This window comes from Nycticebus coucang, chromosome 14, assembly GCF_027406575.1.
Source record: "Nycticebus coucang isolate mNycCou1 chromosome 14, mNycCou1.pri, whole genome shotgun sequence".
NCBI lineage: Eukaryota > Metazoa > Chordata > Mammalia > Primates > Lorisidae > Nycticebus > Nycticebus coucang.
Genome location: NC_069793.1, coordinates 1,926,578 through 1,947,906, shown reverse-complemented (window position 1 = coordinate 1,947,906; position 21,329 = coordinate 1,926,578). Strand labels below are relative to the sequence as shown.

General features: G+C 53.4%; 1 protein-coding gene and 1 non-coding gene across 3 annotated transcripts; both read left to right on the top strand.

The window, feature by feature from the left end:
- Nucleotides 1-618: 618 nt before the first annotated feature.
- LOC128566286 (U4 spliceosomal RNA) lies at nucleotides 619-759 on the top strand. The gene has a single exon (XR_008374547.1). It is a non-coding gene; the product is annotated as a U4 spliceosomal RNA (small nuclear RNA).
- Nucleotides 760-17,988: 17,229 nt separating this feature from the next.
- On the top strand, nucleotides 17,989-20,134 carry ASCL2 (achaete-scute family bHLH transcription factor 2). Of its 2 annotated transcripts, none has more exons than XM_053561656.1 (2): nucleotides 17,989-19,189; nucleotides 19,750-20,134. In XM_053561656.1, exon 1 carries the CDS (start codon nucleotides 18,607-18,609, stop codon nucleotides 19,186-19,188), a length of 582 nt encoding a protein of 193 aa, XP_053417631.1. In that variant the 5' UTR covers nucleotides 17,989-18,606; the 3' UTR covers nucleotide 19,189; nucleotides 19,750-20,134. The 2 variants fall into 2 exon arrangements, with proteins under 2 accessions (XP_053417631.1, XP_053417630.1); XM_053561655.1 differs by having other exon boundaries at nucleotides 19,747-20,134.
- Nucleotides 20,135-21,329: the final 1,195 nt, after the last annotated feature.

Genomic DNA, 21,329 nt, shown 5'->3' with positions numbered 1-21,329 from the left:
ACTCCATTGCCTAAATTCATTCCGAGGAACTCTTACCTAATAAAGTTTATATTCATAATGAAAACAAAACTAAAGGGAAATTCAAGTTCTTGTTTAATGGCACATGTGTATTTAAAGGGGTGAGATGAAGCTTTGCTGTTAGATAACTGCTTTTGGGAAATACCATGTTCAAAGGAACAAATATATTATTAGATCAGGCATACCAATTAATTTTTGTTAGGGAGCTTTTTGTGGGCCGGGTGCAGTAGTAGCTCACGCCTGCAATCCCAGCACTCTGGGAGGCTGAGGCAGGAGGATCCCTTGAGCTCAGGAGTTGGAGACCGGCGTGAGCAAGAGCAAGACCCCATCTGTACTAAAAATAGAAAAACTAGCTGGGTGTTGTGGTGGAGGCCTATAATCCCAGCTACTTGGGAGGTTGAGCCAAGAGGAGTGCTGGAGCCTAAGAATTTGAGGTTGCTGTCAGCTGTGATGACACCATGTGCTTACCCAGGCGACAGAGTGAGACACCCTCTCTCAAAAAAAAAAAAAGTTAGGACAGGAGAAGTACACGAGCTGATAAAAGAAAGCATCTTAAGTACATGAGCTGGTAAAAGAAAGTGTCTTAAGGGGAGACCTAGGAGCTTTGCCCGGTGGCAGTATTGTAGCCAATGAGGTTTATCCAAGGTGCGATTATTGCTAATTGAAAACTGTTCCCAATACCCTGCGATGATGACTTGCAATATAGTCGGCCCTGGCAATTTTCGACAGTCTCTACAGAGACTGAAAAAAAAAAGGGGGGGGAGGGGACATAGGAAACTGTACACCATTCACTACAAACAGCCAACTCACTTATGTTACATACATGTATCTATTTTTACCTACATGGTGCTGGAATCATTTAAAATGTATTTATATCCTTTCTTCAAAGTTTTTTTTTTTGTTGTTGTTGTTGTAGAGGCAGAGTCTCACTTTATGGCCCTCCGTAGAGTGCCGTGGCCTCACCCAGCTCACAGCAACCTCCAACTCCTGGGCTTAGGCGATTCTCTTGCCTCAGCCTCCTGAGTAGCTGGGACTACAGGCGCCCGCCACAACGCCCGGCTATTTCTTGGTTGCAGTTCAGCCGGGGCCGGGCTTGAACCCGCCACCCTCGGTATATGGGGCCGGCGCCCCACCGACTGAGTTCAGAGTTTTAAATTGAGAGTATTGAACTTCAAAGCTATAATATGTAAAACAAGCTATTTTTTTTTTTATCAAATAACTATCAGAATTGATCTTTACCATTTACCTATTGCAAATTTGAAGGCAGAGTAACAGTGACAGAAAAGTTGCCAGAATGAGGTGAAAGTGTTTGCAAAGTGGTCTGTTCCTTATAATCACAGGGATGTGGCTGAGATCTAGCAAAGTAATGGTGTTTTTTATCACCAAGCAGGATAAAAATGTGGCTGTGATGTAAACTGCCACCCCTCACTGGAGAATTAGGTGACGTCTCTTCTTGGGCAGATAACGTGAAGGCAAAGTGACAACTCCAGCAAAAGTAGTTGAACTGATTGTAAAACCTTGGCAGAGAAGTAACTGTTAGGGAAAAGAAGACGTCTCATTTAGTAAGAGGGTATCTAAAACACACAGAACATACACAACCGGGTAAAGATAGTTATCATTTTTAGCAGGGAGCTTTTGGAAAAAGTTTACAGAAGTTCTTTTTTGTTTTGTTTTGTTTTGTTTTTTTCAAAGACAGAGTCTCACTTTGTCACCCTCAGTAGAGTGCCCTGTGTCACAGCTCAAACTCTTGGATTCCAGCCATCCTCAAACTCTTGGACTCAAGAGATCCTCTTACCTCAGCCTCCCGAATAGCTGGGACGACAGGCACCTGGCATAATGCCCAGCTAATTTTAGAGACCCAGTCTTGCTCTTGCATGGGCTGAAATCAAACTCCTGAGCTCAGGTGATCCACCCGCCTCAGCCTCCCAGAGCGCTGGGATTATAGGCGTGAGCCACTGCACCCAGCCAGAAGTTTTTTGTTAATTTTTTTCTATTTCGGAATCTGAACCTTATTTACATTACTTAGATAATTTAGAATCTTTCATGTTAGAACTACAGTATCTCAACATTGTAGTTAGAACTACAGTATCTCAACTACAGTATTTCCAACATTGCAGTTACTTTTAGAGAAGTTTCAAGGTTGTAGAGAGTTACAGTTTAAATTTTCTAGCCAATTTTAAAAAGTGTGGAAACAAAAGCACATTTTGACAAAGCAGGCTTATAGTTAATTATTATTATTATTATTTATTTTTTTAGATAGAGACTCACTCTGTCTCCCAGGGCTATCTTTTTTAAAAATGTGAACAGAGAGAAAATAAGTAATCACCCTGGACGGCCACCTGAGTAGAAGATAATTATACACAGTATTATTATTAAACATTTTTTACCTTTCAAAAAATAAAAATAAAAAAAGGAAACCTGTGGCTTCACTGGAAGTTCCCTGTGACCCGATGATCAGGGAGGGAAATTTCTGGTCCTGGTTCATGAAAGGAACCATCACATGGGGAGACATTGGGACAGTGGGTCTGGGAGCCGCTCCCCGGGCACAGAGGCTCACACACGGCCCTGGGTGTTCCTTTTGCCTGGGAGGAGAGGTCAGAACTATGGGTCACCCCCGATTGTGGTCAGTTAGGAGAGGTCAGAACTATGAGTCGCCCCAAGTTGTGGTCAGTTACCGAGGGCTGGATGCTTAGCCTGGCGAGGCACACATTCAGGGGATGGCAGCAGAAGTCTGGGAGTGTGGTGAGACCTCACTGCAGGGCGGAGGCCATGACATGATCTGTGACCCATGAGAGTGGTCGCCAGCGAGCTCACCCACCTCGGGCGAGGGGATGCTTGCTCACCAGAGGGACATGATGTTTGTGAATGTCACATAACCCCCACCCCCAGCTGCCTGGTCATTGCCCAGTGGGCCTCTGAAGGAAGTGACCGTGGCTGCAGGGATAGAGGTTGTGCCTGGCTCTGAGCAGACTCCCCCTCTCCAGGGCTGATCATTAAGTGCCCTACCTGTTGACAGCAGAGACAGACCCTGATGATGCCCCTGTATGTCCCAGGGACCCAACACGCCCTGGTGGCGGGGTCTTGCAGCAGACACTACCTTCACCAAAGCGCACTGCTCTGACCTCACTAGAATACAAACTCGCTCCGGATGGGAGCTGGCGATTACTGAAACTGCCCCCATGGGCTTACAGACTGCCGTGTCTATCATCACAGTGTCAACAGAGCTTTTCTCCTGCCCAGGATCATGTGGCACTCAGAGTAGCGTGGCTGAGGCCCATGTGTATGTGAACCACACGGCCTGCATGGCTGTGTCCCAGCAGCTGGCCTGATAGGACAGAGGACTGGCCTCAGGAGGACGCCAGTGGTGCCGCTGAGGGACAGGCTTTGCTGAGCGTCCTCCAGAGGCAGCATCAGTCTCCGTGTTTCTCCCACAGCCGGGAGTCAGGGTTCTAGGAGTCAGGAAGGAAAGGGCGCTTTCTCCATGACCCCAGTGACATTCTGCTGGTGACATTTTTGCTTCCCAGCTGCCCAGCATGGGGTCCTCTTTGTCAAGAAGGCTGAGTTCCCAAGGGAGGCCGGACGCTTCCTCCAGGTAGTGCAGGGACACCTTGAGACTGGAAGCCACGGCCACCAGGGCCACCTGGGACTCTCACGCCAGGCGAGGAACAGGGGCAGAGGGAGCTGGCACAGCTGAGCCCACACGGGGAGTCAGGGCAGATAAGGAGCAGAGCGGCTGGGAACAGCCCCTCCAGCACTGTGAGTTCCCAGTCCTGCCATGAAGATCAGTGGAAAATGACCACGGCTGGATTCCAGAAGGACCCTGCTGGCCTGGACCCCGGGGAGAGCAAGCCCAGGGCAGCCCCCAGGCAGAGGCCATCAGCTGAGGGCTGGCAGAGGTGGAGGCAGATAGCAGCCGCGAGGGAAGTTCAGGACGCCTCTCTGTGATGCAAATGTGTCACATCTGGCCCTATTACCCTCTTCCCTCTTAATACTCGAGTGTTAATAGCAGCCAGTTTTATATCTCAGTCTTTACATTTTAGGCTTCAAAGGGGACATATACTCACCTGGATGGGGACTGCACGCCACTCACCAGGCAAGGGATCCACCCCTTTGGAGAGAGGGGGCACATTTCGGGGTGCGGCCAGGCCATCTCCTCAGATGGGAGCATGACTGTGTCTTCATTTGCAAGTTAAGTACAGCTTAAAACCCTCTGCGCAGGACTGAGTGACTCTGTGCGAAACACCCCGAACAGGCAAATCCACAGTCAAGAGGTGCATTGGTGGTTGCTGGGGGATGGTAACTGCTAACGGGCAGGAGGTTCTGGGGGGCTGCTGCCAACGTCCTAAAGTTAGGTAGCAGTGAGGGCTGCACGAGACACTGAGGATGTGCACACTTAAAAGACTGGATTATACCTCAGTAAAGTTATTGAAAGGATGAGAATTGCAGGTGGGAGCCAAAGGGACTAATTCCCAGGGAGGCACCATAGCTGAGCTGGGACGCGTTTCCCAGAACTGCTGCAGCCCCATGGGGTGACTGTGGGCATGGGGAAAGCACAACCACCTCTTTTTAGCCTAGAAGTTTGCCCAAGACACTGGCTGCTGCACACACTGACACAGCCCTAGGCCGTGCAGGCCCTCAGTGTCCTTCCTGCAGTCTGGGCCTTGCCCACTGCCCTGCCCTCAATGGAGACCAGAGGCAGCTTGGCCCAGGGCACCATGACCACAGTGCAGGAAGCTGCGTCCTGGATTCTGAGTCATTCTTGGGGGCCTTGGGCTCTTATCCACACTCCAAGCCCAGCTGACCTCAGCCCCCCATGCTGGGGACTCTGGTCTGCGTGTCAGTTTCTTGTCTCTCACTGACTCCTCCTGCTCTCCCAGGATCCAAACACGGGGCTTCCTCCCCTTACACTTGGTCCTAGATGGTTCCATCGGTTCCCAGGGGCTCAACTGTCACTGAGCACAGGGGACTCTCCAGCCTGGCCCCACCTTGAGCCCCTCAGCAGAATTTTAATGGCCTGCCTCCCACATCCATGTGGGTAGTTCCCAGATATCCCAGAGCCATGAGTCCAGAAGGGAACCTTGACTTCCCCGTGGCCAGCTTCCAGAGCCACACAGGCAGCGGTTCAATCCCCTGGAGCTGAGGCTCTGATGTCAGCTGAACCTCCCTCCCTGCCTGCCAGCAGCTGCACATGCGGTTTCTCCAGGAGGCATCTGTTTTTTAAAGAATTTGTAGTCGTACACACAAAACACAACATTTGCCACCCGCACCCATTGAGTACTCTGTGGCATTGGTCACAGTCACGTCCTGCACCGCCGCCCCAGCAACTGTCTCCTGAACGCTCATCTTCAGGGTGCTGCCTGTGCACCCTTCACAGGCAGAGCTGAAGCTCTGCCCCATCAAACGCCGGCTCCCCAGCCCTGGCACCCACCTTCCTGCCTTCTGTCTCTGTGCATTTGATGACTCTGGAGACCCCATGTATGTAGCATCTCACAGCCTCTGTCCAACTGTGCCTGCTCGTTCCACTGGACACAGTGTCCAGAATGGTCTTAAGTCTGTGGCTCTTTCCTGCAGCCACCATCACCTTTCCCTTCTCTGCCCACAACAGCCCCCAGCTGGCCTCCCTGTCCTGCCCCTGCCCACCAGTCTGTCCACACAACAGTGAATGCTAACACCTAAACGCTGGTGTTGGCAGCTGGAATGGGGACCTCACCCAGCTGGCCAGGTTCTGAGCCCAAAATCGAGGTTAGAAAATCTCCAGAATCTAGAAGGAGCAACAGATCCAAGGAAAATCCAACATTGGGATGAGCTCTTGGATCCCTAAAAGCCATGGTGTGTGCGTGCACACATGCCAGCCCCTTCACCACGGCCATCAGCAGCAATGCCTGATGCTGGGGAGACCAGCAGGGCAAAGTGCCACCCCTCCATGGGCAGTGGGTGACTCGTGCAGGTCCCCCAGCCAGCCCTCAGGTGTGCACTGTCGTCCTCTGTTCTAGTCTCAAGGCTGGGACTGCCCCGCAGGCAGATGGTCTCCACCAAAGCGGGTTCTCTCTGGGGAGTTAACGGTGAATTGCACTGAAGTACCCTGGGTAAACGCACCAGTAGAAGGCATGGACTCAATTCTGTGAGTCCTGGGGCTCCATGCTCTTGGGCCACCCCCCACCTTTTATCTGTTAACTTTTTGTTTTGATAAAATTTCAGAAGTGCAAAAAAGTGACAAAAAAGTTTTAAAAAAAACCCAGCACAAAGAATTCTCCCAGCTCTGCCCATTCTCCAGCTATGAGCCTTGACCCGCCCAGCTTTAGCTCTGCTTCCTGTAAAACCTGCCTTCTCGAACATGTGGGATACGCCTGAAGCAGCCGTTTTAACGATTTTGTCTGTTGTTTCACTGTAGCTTCTCTGTCCTTCCTGGGTCTGTTTCTAATGACTGTTTTTTCCTTCGGGTTTGGGATCACATTTTCCTGCTTCTTTGCTCACCTTGTCATTTTTTATTGTGAATTTTGCCTTGTTAGATGTTGGATTTAGTTGCATTCCTTTAACTGGTATTATATTTTGTTCTGACACACTGTGAAGCTCCTTGATATCTGTAAGTTCTTCCAAGGCTTGTTAGGGGGAATCCAGAGCTGACTTTAGTTTAGGGTTGATTTAGCATCAGCACTCAAGAGAGACTCTTCCTGACACCCTGACACCCTCTCACCAATAGCTTGGTGAGAACACAAGCTATTTCCAGACCCCTGCAAGCTCTCCTCTGGTGGTTCTTTCTGCAGCCTCAGGCAGCTTCTTTCCCTGCCCACGTGGGCCAATTTTTAGCCAACGACTCAAAGGGAGCCTCTCCCGATCCCAAGAGTGTTATCTCTCTCTCCCCTAGCCCCTGTTCTCACTTTCTCCCCGCCCTCTCTCTTCAGAGACCTTCCTGGAAACCCCCACGCCTCAGCTTCCCTGTCTCTTCCCCTGTGGGTCCCCACTGGCTGGGAAGTCACTAGCTCACTGTGTTTGCCCCACAGCTCTCTGGGGTCTCTCACTGCCTGTTGCCCTGGGTCTAAAAACTGCTGCTTCCCATGTGTCTGTCGCCTCCTGTCTGCTGTTGTCTGAGGAGGATGTTCACACGTGTCCTGTCACTCCACCAGGCACAGAGAGGAAGGCCCATCAGACCAGCTCCGAGTCCGGGCAGGTGCATCAGGCAGGGTTCTGCTCTGTGTGATTTACGTTGTGGGGAGGACCTATGAAACTATGTCAGACTTTCACTCACTAGTTTTAGCATGAGTTGAGACCTGTGCCTAGATTATTGCCATGATGACTGCCCAGAGGTGATCTCAGCGCATCCTCCCTGCTACATCATTAGGTGGAATCTACCTGCCAGGAAGAGCTTCCTTGTCCTGCCCATAATGAGTGAATGGATGACCGGTGAGCTCAGTGTGAACCCGTGGACATCTGTTTCATTCAGTGGTCCATTCCTACTGTTACTTATTTTGATGCTGAAATTGCCTGGGGTGGTTTCTGTGTCATTTCAAGAGGTCCCTTTGCTGTTTACAGCTTATTTACTTTCTGATAAAACAAGATGTCCTGGGTTCATCTTGGGCCCTTTCTGCCCTGACCTTGGAGTTAGCCATTGCTCTGAGGAGCTCTGCTTCTTCTGGTGGCAGATGTTTCCAGAAGTCAGGATCTGGGCACCAGGCGTGGCTGATGCCCACATAGCCAAGGACGAGCTATACGTTCACACACGTCTTCTCTGCTCATCTGTCTCTCTCAAATGCCATAAGTCGTTAGTAGTTCCTCTGGTTCCAATGTGACATGCAGAGAGAATTCTAGACTCCACACTCCCCACATTTGCCATCTGCTCCCTGACTTGGAGACACCTGGATTCCCTCTTCAATGGGTATGCTGGGCTAGGCCGGGCCTGGGATCTCCTCACTCCCACCCTAGCCAGACGGAGCCACTGTCACCCCAGCGGGAACGAGGACTCACGGGCGAAGCCACCCAAGAGAAGACTCAGAAGTGCTATAATCAGATGACGTATGATGAGGTGCTGGAAGACAGAGCCGGGAAGCTGGCAGGGTGCAGATGGAACCCCAGAGATGTACGGGAGGGCCCAGCACATATCCCACAGGCTGAGAAGGCACAGCCAGGAGCCAGGGACATGGCGGTGGAACAGCGCTCAGTAACAGTGAGTGGGACTATTAATGCCCAGTGGAGGAATTGTTCTCAAAGGTTCAGGAAGAACAGTGAGATGGAAACCATAAAGGGGACCCTATGAGGTGTGGGACAAAAGTATAAGGGAACTGATCAGACAGGAAGGTCACAGATGGACAAGGGAATGAGAGAGAGGAGTGTCTCGAGAGATAATAAGCACCTCAGCTGTGAGGGACCATGAGGAAGGGCCCCAGCAGGCCAGGGAGAACAGGTGAGGAGGAACTTGACGCACCAGAGTGAGCTTTCATATCAAAGTCCTGGAATGGTCTGGAGCAAATAGGCAGACCACCCAGCACAGCAAGGACGAGAGGCACTCGGTTTTCAGAGCGGCGTTGGGAAAGGTCACGTTCCAAAGCATGGAGCACAGGGTTTCCGTGGAGTGTGGTCGTCATGTACATGCGAGGGGGGAGGGAAACCCACAGGACACCCACCTTGCTAACACTTCGAGGGAAGTGTTCAAAGAATAAAAGAGAGAAATTCTGGAAGATGCTGGAAAAGATACGGAAGTGGGAGGGACTGAGAAACTGCTCCTGAGATGTCTGTAGCAGCCAGCCTAAAAATACAGTAAAAGACACCAGTCATAATAATGACAAAACTGGAGGGAGGTTTCTAGAAATCAGTGTGACAGGCTTCTCTGTGGAGACCCTGCACTCAGCTGAGCACTGACAGGGTGTACGCGGAGGAAGCAGACGGACATTTCCTGCAGAGTGGCCTTAATATCACAGAGCTGTCACACCTCAGCTGGAGGTGGAAATGCTTGATGAACGTACTCTGACAGTGACACTGGGGTCTGTGACTAGCTCAGTCAGCTTTGAATAAAAAGAATAGAAAAGGCCGGGTGCGTTGGCTCCAACTCCTGGGCTAAAGCAATCCTCCTGCTTCAGCCTCCCAGGTAGCTGGGACTACAGATGCCCGCCACCATACCTGGATCATTTTTCTATTTTTAGTAGAGATGAGGTCATGCTCTTGCTCAGGCTGGTCTCGAACTCCAGATGCTGGCACGAATCCCGCAGGCTGAGATGGCACAGCCAGGAGCTGGGGACGTGGGGGGATCCAGAGCTCAAGGGACTAAGCTCAAGCACTAAGATTACAAGTGTGAGCCGCTGCACTCAGCCCATTAAAATATTGCCTTGGTTAGGTTTTAGGTGCTTCTTTAAATTCCTTGATTGAGCCAAGTGTCAGCCTTGGCCATCAATACCAGGACACTGGAGCCTCCTTAGAAGCTGCCTGCTGTCCCATCATCTTGCATTTAACATATTTGTCTCTTTATATTTGCAATGTGCTGTGTGAAGGAGGCAGAGAGTCAGGTGAGTATGTAATCCTTCTGTTTTCTATTTGTTCTACCTGTTCCTTTTCCTCTATTTTTTTGGCTTTTGTTGGGGGATGGGGAATGAATTTGAATGAGTCTATTAGCTCTTTCATTGTCTTATTCACTATGACTCTTATTTTATTTATTTATTTATTTATTTATTTGAAACAGCATCTCACTATGTCGCCCTCAGTAGAGTGCTGTGCCATCACAGCTCACAACAACCTCAAACTCTTGGGCTTAAGCAATTCTCTTGCCTCAGCCTCCTAAGTAGCTGGGATTACAGGCACCTGCCACAATGCCCAGCTATTATTATTTTTTTGTGGTAGTTGTCATTGTTGTTTAGCAGGCCTGGGCCGGCTTCGAACCCATCAGCCCTGTGTATGTGGCCGGTGCCTTAACCATTGGGCTACAGGTGCTGAGCCTCTTTTCTTATTTTAGTGTTTGCCGTAGGGCTGTGGCTTACATCCTCAGCTCATCACAGCCTGCCTTCCAGAGACATACAGCTTCACTACAGCATAAGAACCTTAACAAGAGTACACCTCCATTTCTTCCTTCTTGGCCTTTGTCTTATGGTCATACAAACTTTTTCTACATATGCTTTTAACCCCACACTAAGTAGTAACTGTTTTTGTTTAAATAGTCACTTACCTCTTTTTTTTTTTTTTTGAGATGGGGTGTGGCCCCAGCTAGAGTGCCACAGCATTGGCCTAACTCACAGCAACTTCAGGTTTTTCCTGCCGTTACTCTGCCTGGTGTCTCCTAAGTCATGAGATTTCCTGTGTCTGCTGATTGGAACGGCCCTATTTCTATCCTGAGTGAGAGCTGGGCTTTGTTCTCTAATTCCTCAGGATGATTCCCTCCCCAGCCTCTGACTTCCTCACGTGCATGTCCTGAGCTTCTCTGGGCTCTCCCTCTGTGCAGCCTCCCACCTGCTCCTCTGTCCCGGGACCCCAGCCCTGTGGCTCTGAGCTCTGTGTCCTCCCCCAGAGACTCTGCTGGGCTCTGCCACCTTCTGGGCCATGGTCGGAACTCTCAAGGCCACAGCTGGGCAGTAGTGAGGGCCCTCACTTGTTCCCTGCCTCCTGAGAGCCTTTTCTGCTTCATGTCCAGTGTCTTGAAACCTTTGTTTCCTGAATTTGGTCCTTTTTGTTGTTGTTTGGGGGTGTGTATAAACTCAGTTCCTGTTACTTCACCTTGGTCCTAAGTGGAAATGTTTCTTTAATGTTTAATCGTTTTCATATTTGTACTTAAGTCACCTTTCATATTTGTTATTTTTTAAAGGATGCGTTCTCTTCCTTTTTCTTTAGATTTGCCTATTTCGTTGGCCTTTTAAAAAATCAGTTTTCATCTATTGTCTTAGTTAAAAGTTCACTTTTCTGCCTTCTTAGTATCATTCCTCATCACCATTGATTAGCCCTTATTACAGCTTTTAAATTTATTTTGGATTTTTCTTTTCCTGACATTCTAGAGTTAAATGCTTTGTTCATTTCTGCTGAATTTTTCTTGTTTTTTTTAAAGAAATTCATTGAAGGTTATTAAATTGTTTTTGGATAGGGTTTTATAGGACTTAGTTTCATGGCTATTTTCAAAAGGCCTGTAACTGCTGTTTTGATATCTTCTTTAACCCAAGAGTTATTTAGAAGATCGCTCTTTTATTTTCCCAGAATTTGCCATGTGACTACACTCTGGCCATTTCCCTCCTTATTTTATGTGCTGTGGTCAGAAATGCAGCCTAACACAGTTGCCGAGATGTGGAAACACCCCAAGTGTACCGTGGAGTACTATGCAGCCATAAAGATCTGTCACTTCTTTTGTACATATTTATCTGGATGGAGTTGAAACACATTCTTAGTAAAGTGTCACAAGAATGGAAAAACAACCATCCAATGTACTCAATACTAATGTGAAACCAGTAGATAAACAACTTCATCCTCACACGAAAGAAAAATACAAGCGTGGTCTAGCAAGGGGGAGGGGAGGGAGAGGGCGGGGAGGGCAGAGGAGGGAGGGTGATTGGCGGGTTCCCCCCTAATGTGCACAGCCTGGGGGTGTTCAGCATACTCCCTGGGTGAAGGGCTCAGCTATAACTTGCACTTTATCTTAGAAACAAAAACGAAAATGTAACCTAAACATTTGTACCTTCGTATTAATTTGAAGTTTTAAAAAAGGAAAATACAGCCTTGAGATTTTGTTCCATCTCAAACATATGGTGACTGTCTTGGTGATCTGACACCTGGCAGCCTCCTGTTTTCCTGGGAGGACAACCATGGCCTGGCCATGGGGAGCTGGGGTGGCTGCTTCCTGCCTGGGCAGGACCAGTCCTTGGAGTCACAGCGCAGAGGCCCTTCTCAGCCCGAGCCCCAACGCAGGGCCCAGGATGTGACGTAAGGCAGGAGCAACTGAACTGAGTGACTGGCTTCTTTCTGGCCTCAGTTCCCTCTCGGTCATGTGAGGCAACAGGTGTTGTTAAATGTAGGTTTCACTATTATTCAGGTGTGGTGAGACCAACTGATCAGGAGTCAATTGCCACTGAAAAGGTACTTATTATTCTCACAGTTCCCAAAGTGGGGGTGGCACGCCACACCACAGCAGGGGGCAGGGACATGGGGTCTGTCAGAAGGCAGAGGGAGTTGGGGGTGCTGAGCAAGAAACTTACGGTGTCTAAAGAAAGGAACAGGCCAGGGGGGTTAGAGGGGTTTAGAATTGGTTGGTCTGGGAATAATTTCAGCACGTTCTGGGCACCGTGCTCTTCTGGTTCAGAGCTGTGCCTGTGTCCTCCCCCAGAGACTCTGCTGGGCTCTGCCACCTTTGGGCCATGGCCACCAGCCACGGGTGTCCACTGGCCACTTGAAATGTGGCTGGTCCAAGTACAGAGATTCTCTAAGTGTAAAAAGATGCACATCTGATTTTGAAGCTTTAGAGTACAAAAAGAAAACTTGAAATATCTCTTCAGTAGTTTTTTTATATTGATTATATGCTGACATGCTAACATTTTGTACATATTAGACTTGACTCCCCAGTTCCTCTTACGCTTTGAAACATTGGTTATTAGGTGATTTAAAGTCACCTAGGAGGCACATGTTGTAGTTGTGCTGGGCTCCCAGCCTCCCAGCCCTGATGTGACCTGCAGCCCAGCCAGGCAGCCAGCAATAGGACATGGTGCCCCTGGAGGGGCAGAGGCCTTGCCTGGGCCTGTGCAAGCAGCAGTGGCCCTGGAAAGCCCTCACAGCCATGGAGCTGCCCCAGTTCTCTGCTGCTGCCCCCAAGCAGGTCTGGGGTCACCACCATGTCCAGCACAGTCTGATCAGAGCACCCTGGGCCAGCCCGGCCCCCACCCATGCTCTGCAGGTATCCGCAACCATCTCCCTCCCCATTCTATACACCAGAAACCAAGGAGCAGAGAGGTTAGTCCTGAGGCCACATGGCTTATAAAGAACAGACCAGAAATTGTGCCTGGCTGTGGGTACATGCTGAAGCCAGTCTGCCCTATACCCAGCAGCACCACTCACCGCAGGTCCACACCAGCTCCCAGGCCTCCACGTATCCCTCTGTATCTCCCCAACTGCCCTTCACATATGTCGCCTGCCAATATATTGGGCACTCATGTCTCCCCAGGGCACCCCAATTCCACACAGCCCATGGGGATTTCAGACTGGCCAGTGGAATGCTCAGCTGCAGAACCCTGTGCTGTCCACTGCAGAGCTGGGCCTGGATGCTGGTGGCTCTTCCTGCCCTTGGCTACAGTGGCTCTGACCCACTGGGCTGAATGCTCCCCATTGCCAATGCTTGCCCAGTGCTGTCTGAGCTCAGGCACTCACTCAGGGGGTGCACAGGGCAAGGGCCAGGCTAAGCCACAGAACAGGGACAGCCCCCAAATCTCAGTGTGGTGTGGGGAGTGACAAGCCTTGTGAAGCATGAGTGTTGGGGGTGGAGCTGCTTCCAGGTGACGTGATGGCTGTGCAGGGCAGGAGGCTGGTAGGGGACAGCCTTCAAGGGAGCCAGGACAGTGCCCTGAGGCCAGGCCTGAACTGCTGGGCTTGGTGAGGCCCCTGCTTCTGGGCAGTGCACAGATAAGGGGGCGAGAACCCAGGAGACAGCACCTAAGGGCAAGGTGGGAACCTGGCAGAAGTGGCAGGGAAGGGCAGAGGGAAGAGAGGGAGATGGCACCCACCCTGCTGATGGGGGCAACGGAGGGGCCTTCTCTGATGCAGAGCTGGGATGGGCAGACAGGGAAGGAGACTGAGTTCAGCCCACCACAAGTTGAGTGCGAAGAGCCTTGGAGGACTGTGGCCTGGTCCAGGGGTCAACTGGACAGGACAGGCCTCTAGAGTAGCTGCCGAGGACCCAGGCACATTGCCTGAAAGCTACAAACTGTTTTTAAATTTTCTTTCTTTTTTTTGAGACAGAGTCTCACTTTATTGCCCTGGGTAGGCTCAAGCAATCCTTTTGCCTCAGCCTATCAGGTAGTTGGGACTACAGGCATCTGCCACAATGCCCAGCTAGTTTTTCTACTTAGTAGAGTATAGATGGGTTCTGTCTCTTGCTCAGGCTGGTCTCCAACTCCTGAGCTCCAGCAGTCCATCTGACTTGGCCTCCCAGAGTGCTAGGATTACCGGCGTGAACTACCGTGCCCAGCCAGTGCTTAAGCCCAAGAGTTAGAGGTTGCTGTGAGCCATGTGAAGTCAGGGCACTCTACCCGAGGGCAGTACAGTGAGACTCTGTCTCTACAAAAAAATAAAAAAAAAAAAACTTAAGTGGTTAAAAATTAAAATTAATAATAGCTGGGAGTTGTGGCACACGCCTGTAGTCCCAGCTGCTCGGGAGGCTGAGGCAAGAGAATCGCATAAGCCCAAGAGTTAGAAGTTGCTGTGAGCCGTGTGACGCCACGGCACTCTACCCGAGGGCGGTACAGTGAGACTCTGTCTCTACAAAAAAAAAAAAAAAAAAAATTAATACCCATTTGGTATTATCAAAAATATATAAAAACCCCAGGAAATACATGTTGGTGAGGACATGGAGACCTTGGAACCCATGTGCATCACTGGTGGGAATACTGTGGGAAATGGTTTGGCGGTTCCTCAGGGAGGCAGGTGGAGAATTAGCACATGAGTTGCTGGAACTTTTCCCCTGGAGGATGGAAAGCAGGTTTAGATGTCAGCCGCCCTGTTCCCTGTAGCATAAGGTGGGAGCAACCCAAGTGTCTGCTGACAGATAATGGACAAATTGTGGGCTATCCACACAGGGGCAGTGCTCAGCCTTACGCAGTAAGGGGACCCCGACACCTCCTGCCATGTGGATGGACCTTGAGGACACAACAAGGCAGACTCAGAAGGACCCACAGTGCAGGACTGATAGCACTTTCCTCCGCACCGCAGAGGGGTCAGATTCACAGACATAAAGGAGAACGGGGCAGGGGCAGGAGGGAGGCTGGTGTTTGATGTGGTAGAGCTTCAGTTTGGGAAGATGAGAAAGTTCTAGAGACGGAGGGTGATGGCGGCTGCACAGCCCTGTGAGTTGCGTTTAGTGCCACTGACTGTTCACCCAAATGTAGTTAAGAAGGCACGTGGTATGTGTGTGTATTTAACCACAAAAGAAAAATCCAATTTGTGACACATACACATGCTCTGGGGTTCAGATGTCTGCGTCCACATGCCAAGTTTTGGTGGAGTGTGGCCACACTTGTTCATCCCCTTGACCAAGCTCCACAGATGCAGCAGAGCTGTGACAGACACACCCACATCCTGAGAACCCTTCGTGCCAGTCTCTGCAGGCGACGTTTGCCAGGCCTGAAGACTTGTTTCTCGGGGTGGCAAGCTCACGTTCTAATTTTCCCCCACTGCATCACTGAGACGGGGTTCCCATGCCATGCAGCCTGCTCATCTAAAGTGTATGCTTCACAAGCTTTATTCACCATCCCCACAATCCCTTTTAGATCATGCTCATCATCTCAAAGAAACATTGTACCTTTAGCTGTCACCCAACCCCTGGTTCTACTCTCCAGCCTGGGCAACCACTGACCATCCGTGTAGATTTACCTATTCTGGACATTTCCTATGACCAGAATCATGCTCTGTGTGACCTCTGGGCCTGGGTCCTTCAGCAGTGTGGTGTTCCCAAGGCTGGCCCGTGCCGCCGCGTGCATCAGAGCTAGGTGAGGTCCTGTGGTGCGGCCAGACCATTCCTATGCATCCTTGGGTTGACAAACATTCGGCGATTTCTGCAGGAAACGCCCTGTGGGCACCACACTTATTTAAGGCTATGGTTCTTGGGACGGAGTGAGGGTCCCAGAGTTCTGGAACAGAAGGTAACCCAGACAGCATGGAGACCCATCCACTCAGTAGAGAGCCCACTTCAGATCAGGGGAGGGGCGGCAGTGTTGAATAGTGTGTGGTGTGTGGGGCCATTCTGTGGAGAGCCCTGAGTCCTTAGGGAATGAGTGTTTTAAGACGGAGGGGGCAGATGCTGTTTCATAGTGGTGGGAGGACTAGTGATGGCAGAGAGGGTGGAGGTGGAGAGAGGTGCTGGCCAATGGGGACAGAGCTGTGCCAGGTGGACAGAGCAGAAAGAAAAGGTCATGAGCTTTGCAGACGAAGTTTCTGGGTCTACTTCCAAGGTTCTGGTCCTGAGATCCCGGAACTCAGCTGTGGAGATGTGCCCAGGCCAGACCCAGCTGTCCCCCACCCCATACTGAACATAGCCATGAGACCAGCAGGGGGAACACCCACCATCCCAGAGAATCCTGAGAAACTAGAAACTACGAGAAATCATTGTTTAAGCTTCTAACACGTGGTGGTTTGTTTTGAGGGTCTCCAGGCCCAGGATGTGGAGGGAAGTACAGCCAGGGTTTCTCAGGCCCAGTTTGCAGCCTCTGGAGTTTTCCCGGCACTTTTTCTTGTAGCCTCGACACAGGTGGGCAGGCACAACAGGCCAGTCCATCTCAGGCTGGGGTTGGCAGTGACTGTCAGGAAAGGAGGGGGTGCCAGGGTGAGCTGGCATCTGCCCGGGTTGGGGAACCTAGATTCAGAATCAGGGCCCTGATTTCTACCTGCATTGCTCCACTGAGCAGAGGGGCGACTGTGAACACAACCCGGGTCCTCTGAGTCTGAGTCAGCTTTCTCATAAGCCAAACAGGGAGACAGATGCCCACCAGCTCCCAGGCCACTTCACAAAACAGGACGGCCAGGCAGACTAGCCCAGCAGAATCCTTCAGAGTGGGCTTCCTGGAGGAGGGGCTTTCACCAGCCAAAACAGGAAAGGAGTCCACCGACCATTCCATTCCCTGAGGTCCCATGGGTCTCCACCTATGGCCATCTGGTCCTCTGGGAAAACCGGGAAAAACTGGCCCTGGCCAAAGCTACCCTGAGGTTGGCTCCAGGTCCTGGACAGCAACAGGAACAAAACTCTCTGGAGAGAGGTGCTGCCCATTCACAGCATGTTTTGCAAACTTTCTCCGTCCTTGTCCTCCCAGAACCTCGCTGCCATTTCCACCCCACTGGCCAGATTCTCTGGATATCCTATTTTCCCTGGGAGGGAGACCCGGCCTTCCTCCACGGGCCCAACCTCAGCGCTCTCCGGGGACGAGGTAGGGAGGGAGGCTCAAGCCAAGCGGCGGTGGGTGGAGGAAGCTGAAGGTGTCCCTGAGACAAAATAGTCCAGGGCTAGAAAAAGAGGAGCGACCCGGAAGAAGAGGGCAGGACCCAGTGCGAGGGTGGGGTGGGGATGGGGGTGTTACTGGAAACTGAGAGGGCTGCGTCAGGGCACCGGGACGGGCCTGAAAGCCAGGCCTTAACTTGTTGGATGCTAACCTCGTGCCTCTGGAGTTCAAGGCGCCGCCCGGAGCCCCTGAGGCACAGGGTGCGCAGAAACTACCGGAGAGCTGTGCTTGGAGGCACTGGGGAGAGGAGCAGAAAGGGGAAGGCGTCCAGCGCACCTGAGCCTCCCACCCTACCTCGGTCTCCAGCGTGCCCTAAGCCGCGCCCCGCCCGAGGGGCTACATTGGAAACCCCGCGTCCCAGCGGACAAATGCACGGGTCGAACCCGGCTAGGCACAGGTGTGCACCTGGCTAGGCACAGGTGTGCGTGGGGGGAGCGCGCAAGCCCAGTGGTGCGGGAAGAGCCTGACGGAGTTGAGTGGACCCGGAGCTTTGTTAGAGACGCTTCTCAGGAGCCACGCGCCAGGCGTACGCGCTTCCTCCTTGGGGCCGGGCGTGGGGCCATGCCGGCTGCCATTGGCCACGCGGGCGGCACACGATTGGTTCTGACTCTGGCCTCCGCCTTCTGAGCCCCAGGAGGGCGGGACTCAGGGGTGCAGGGCTGGCCGGCGCGTGCTGCCCCGGGGGGTCTAGCGCGCCGTGGGGAAGGCTGCCTGTGTCCTGGCCACGCCTTCCCTCCCTCTGCGCGCGCTGAGCGTTCGGAGAGCTCCAGGATCTTGGGACTTGGTGTCTGCGCGCGGGGGTAGGGGGTATGGGAAAGTTGCCCTAGGGACCTTCTGACAGCTCCTGGGGGTGGGGGAGGAGTGCACCTGCGACACAAGACAGTGGCCGGGAGACTTACACCCAGACCTGCGTACTTTGCTCTGGGGGAAGAACCGAGCACCTGCTGAAAGCGGGGAGGTGGGGCGCACTGGGGACCTGCAGGTTGCGCTAGCGGGGCGCACTTGGGCTCTGCAAACTGCGCCCGAGGGACAGGGTGTGTGTGGGGAGGTGCGCTCCTTTGGGCTTTACAGAATGTGTGCGCGAGGGGGAGGGTGCAGCGTGGCGGGAGGGCGAGGCAAGGGAGGGCGTGAGAAAGGAGGCGGTGGCGCGGAGGAGGGTTATCTATACATTTAAAACTGAGTCGCTTGCCCTGCGCCTGAAGAGACCTGAGGAGCGTCCGGCCGCACGCGCGGGACACGAGCGTTCCACGCTTCCCGGCGCACAAGGCCCGCCACCTCCCGGCCTCTGGCGCCTCTTGGTCCCAGGCTCCCGAAGACCTTGGACACTTGGCCGGGCAGTGCCAGAGGCCCCTCTGGGGCGCCACGGCTCCTCACACCGCCCCGGTTCCTCTGCCTGCACCTCCCTGCGGCGCTCTGGGACTCGGATGCGCGAGCGATGGAAGGCTGCGCGCTGCTCAGGCCCGCGCCCCCGGCGCACGGCGTCCCTGGCGGCTGCCCTGCCCGGCGAAGACCCCTGTCCCCGGAACTGTTGCGCTGCAGCCGGCGGCGGCGACCAGGCGCGGCAGAAGCCGGGGACGGTGCGGCGGCCGTGGCTAGGCGCAACGAGCGCGAGCGCAACCGCGTGAAACTGGTGAACTTGGGTTTCCAAGCGCTGCGGCAGCACGTGCCGCACGGCGGCGCCAGCAAGAAGCTGAGCAAAGTGGAGACGCTGCGCTCAGCCGTGGAGTACATACGCGCGCTGCAGCGCCTGCTGGCGGAGCACGACGCCGTGCGCACTGCGCTGGCTGGGGGGCTGTTGGAGCCGGCCAGGCAGCCCTCTGCGTCCCGCAAGCCATCCGGGACCACAGTTGCCGCTGCCTCACCCTCCTGCGCCTCTTCGTCCCCAGGTCACGGGCGCAGCTCGGAGCCTGGCTCCCCGCGCTCCGCCTACTCTTCAGAAGACAGCGGCTGCGAGGGCGAGCTGAGCCCCGCGGAGCGCGAGCTGCTCGAGTTCTCCAGCTGGTTAGGGGGCTGCTGAGGTAACGGCGGGCCTTAGGGAGGAGGGGTGGCGAGGTGGGCAGCCCTGCGGGTGCGCCCCGAGCCCGAGCACCCGCCGGGCCGAACGCCAGGCCAGGCGATGGCTTCCATTTCACTCACTCTTCATTTCCCCCCAACTTTGTCAAGCCTGTGCAAGACCGGCGTTTGTTTGTCCGGGATTGCAAAACTTCCTCTTGCGGCCGCGCTGCCGAGTGGAGGGCGGGGGAGACGAGGGGAGGGGAGCGGCCGTCGGGCCGGTGAGGTCCCGAGTGCTTGCGGGCCGGATTGGGGTGCTGGAGGCGGGGTGACTTTGCATTGCAAATCGTTCTCCGGGCGGGCGGCAGAAATGAGTCGGCGGGTGCTGAGCCCTGAGTCACCCGCGGCCCCGAGCGCTCGCCCCGCCCCCACCCCGTCTCGGGCCTCAGACTCAAAAACCCGCGAGGCAGGTGAAACTGCCGATTCTGCTCATGGAGGGCAGGGCAGGGCAGGGCCGGGGGGTGGGGGGTCCTGCCCCTCGTGGAGCCCCCGTTGATTCAGTCGGTTCCCCGCCCTCCCCCAGCAGTCGCAGCCCTGGACGCCGAGCGCCTCGACTGGGAGCCCGCAAGGTGGACCGGCCACGCTGCGTCCCCACTGTCGCGCTGACTCTGCCTCACCGCGACTAGCATGACCAGATGCGGGTGTGGAAACCGGTCGGTCTCGGGCTGACAGCTTCTCCCACGCCGCCCCTCCTCAGGTGTTCTGCGATGGCGCTGGGGCGCCTGGATTTACACATTCTTCTGGAGGGGAGAGAATTTTATAACGACTCAGAGAATCTGTTTTCTGCACATTAAGTTGAACTGTCAAGGGACAGTCCTGGCAATACTGGACTTATACTGGACAATTTGTCCAATACTGGACAAATAAGGAAGACTTATTTTTGTACAAAGACTCCTGAGACTTGGAGTACAATAAAGTTTATGTGGTCCCCTAACCTGCCACCTGGAAGTTTTCAGCCTGGCCTAGATCTGGACAGAACAGCCTCCGAAGGCTGGGCCCCCGGCAGACCTGGGGGTGTCTGTGGAGCAGTGCTGCTCTACTGGGACACTCCTATGCTGGGCAAACCTAGATAAACCAGTTCTGGTTGTCAGTGGCACCCTGTCCCCCGTTTGCCAGGTGAGGTCAGACTCTGCTGTTGTCACTTCTTCCTGGACTTTGCCAGCTCCTCTGTGGTGGTGGTGTGGGGGGCAGAGGTGTGGATTCAGAGTCCAGCCCAGACACTAAATGGTACCAGGAAGTCCTGAGGCCTCTGGCCAGGGGCTTCTGGCAGGTGGTGGGCTGGTGGGCAGTCTAGGCAGGGCTGCTTTCTGGCTGGGAAGCTGAAGTCTGGAGGCTGCTGACCACACGAGGCTTGGGCTGAAGTGGTCCGATCTGAGACCACCAGTCTACCCTCTGTTGAGAGCTCTGGGTCCAGGCTACCCATGTCCATATCTCTACTGCCCATTATCTGCTGGGCCCTCCTTACCAGCATGTGGGGTGCTGCACGTGTGTCCCCAGCAGGCTGCAGAAGCCCTGCAGGTCTCTACCTGAGAGGCACTCTTGAAAGGATTGAGGTTGGCTGGAAGGCTTGCGGAGGAATCCCCACCCACTGTACCCACCCCAACCCCCAAACCCAGAGCCTGCTGGGATAGCACACACGTCTGCCTGTGACTCTGGGCCTCTGCAGCTTTAAAGTTTATCCATGGCCAAAGCTCTCTTTCATTGCAGAGGTGGGAGAGGCTGGGGATCCCCAGGTTGCTTTAGGGTGCGGCAGGCACCCCTTTCTTCAGGAGCAAGTGGTTGGGGCAAAGCCATTGGCTACTGGGAGGTGAGTGTGGCTGGTGGGCTCCCAGAACAGGTGGTTTCCATGTAACCATGACAACAGCACACATATACTCCTGGGTGCAGCCATGTCAGACAGTGTGACTAGGTGGGTCTCCCCTTAAGAAGGAGCAGGGGTCCTCAGAGCTTCTCTCTCACCAGTCACAGCCTTGGCCTGATCAGGGTTCCTCAGGAGCCAGGGTCAAAGCCTACCTTAGCTGGGGTCAGGGGTCAGTGGGTCTAGTGAGGATAAGGCTTTTGGGGGTCCTCAGGCCAGCTGTGGCTTATGGCTGCATGTTGTCATGG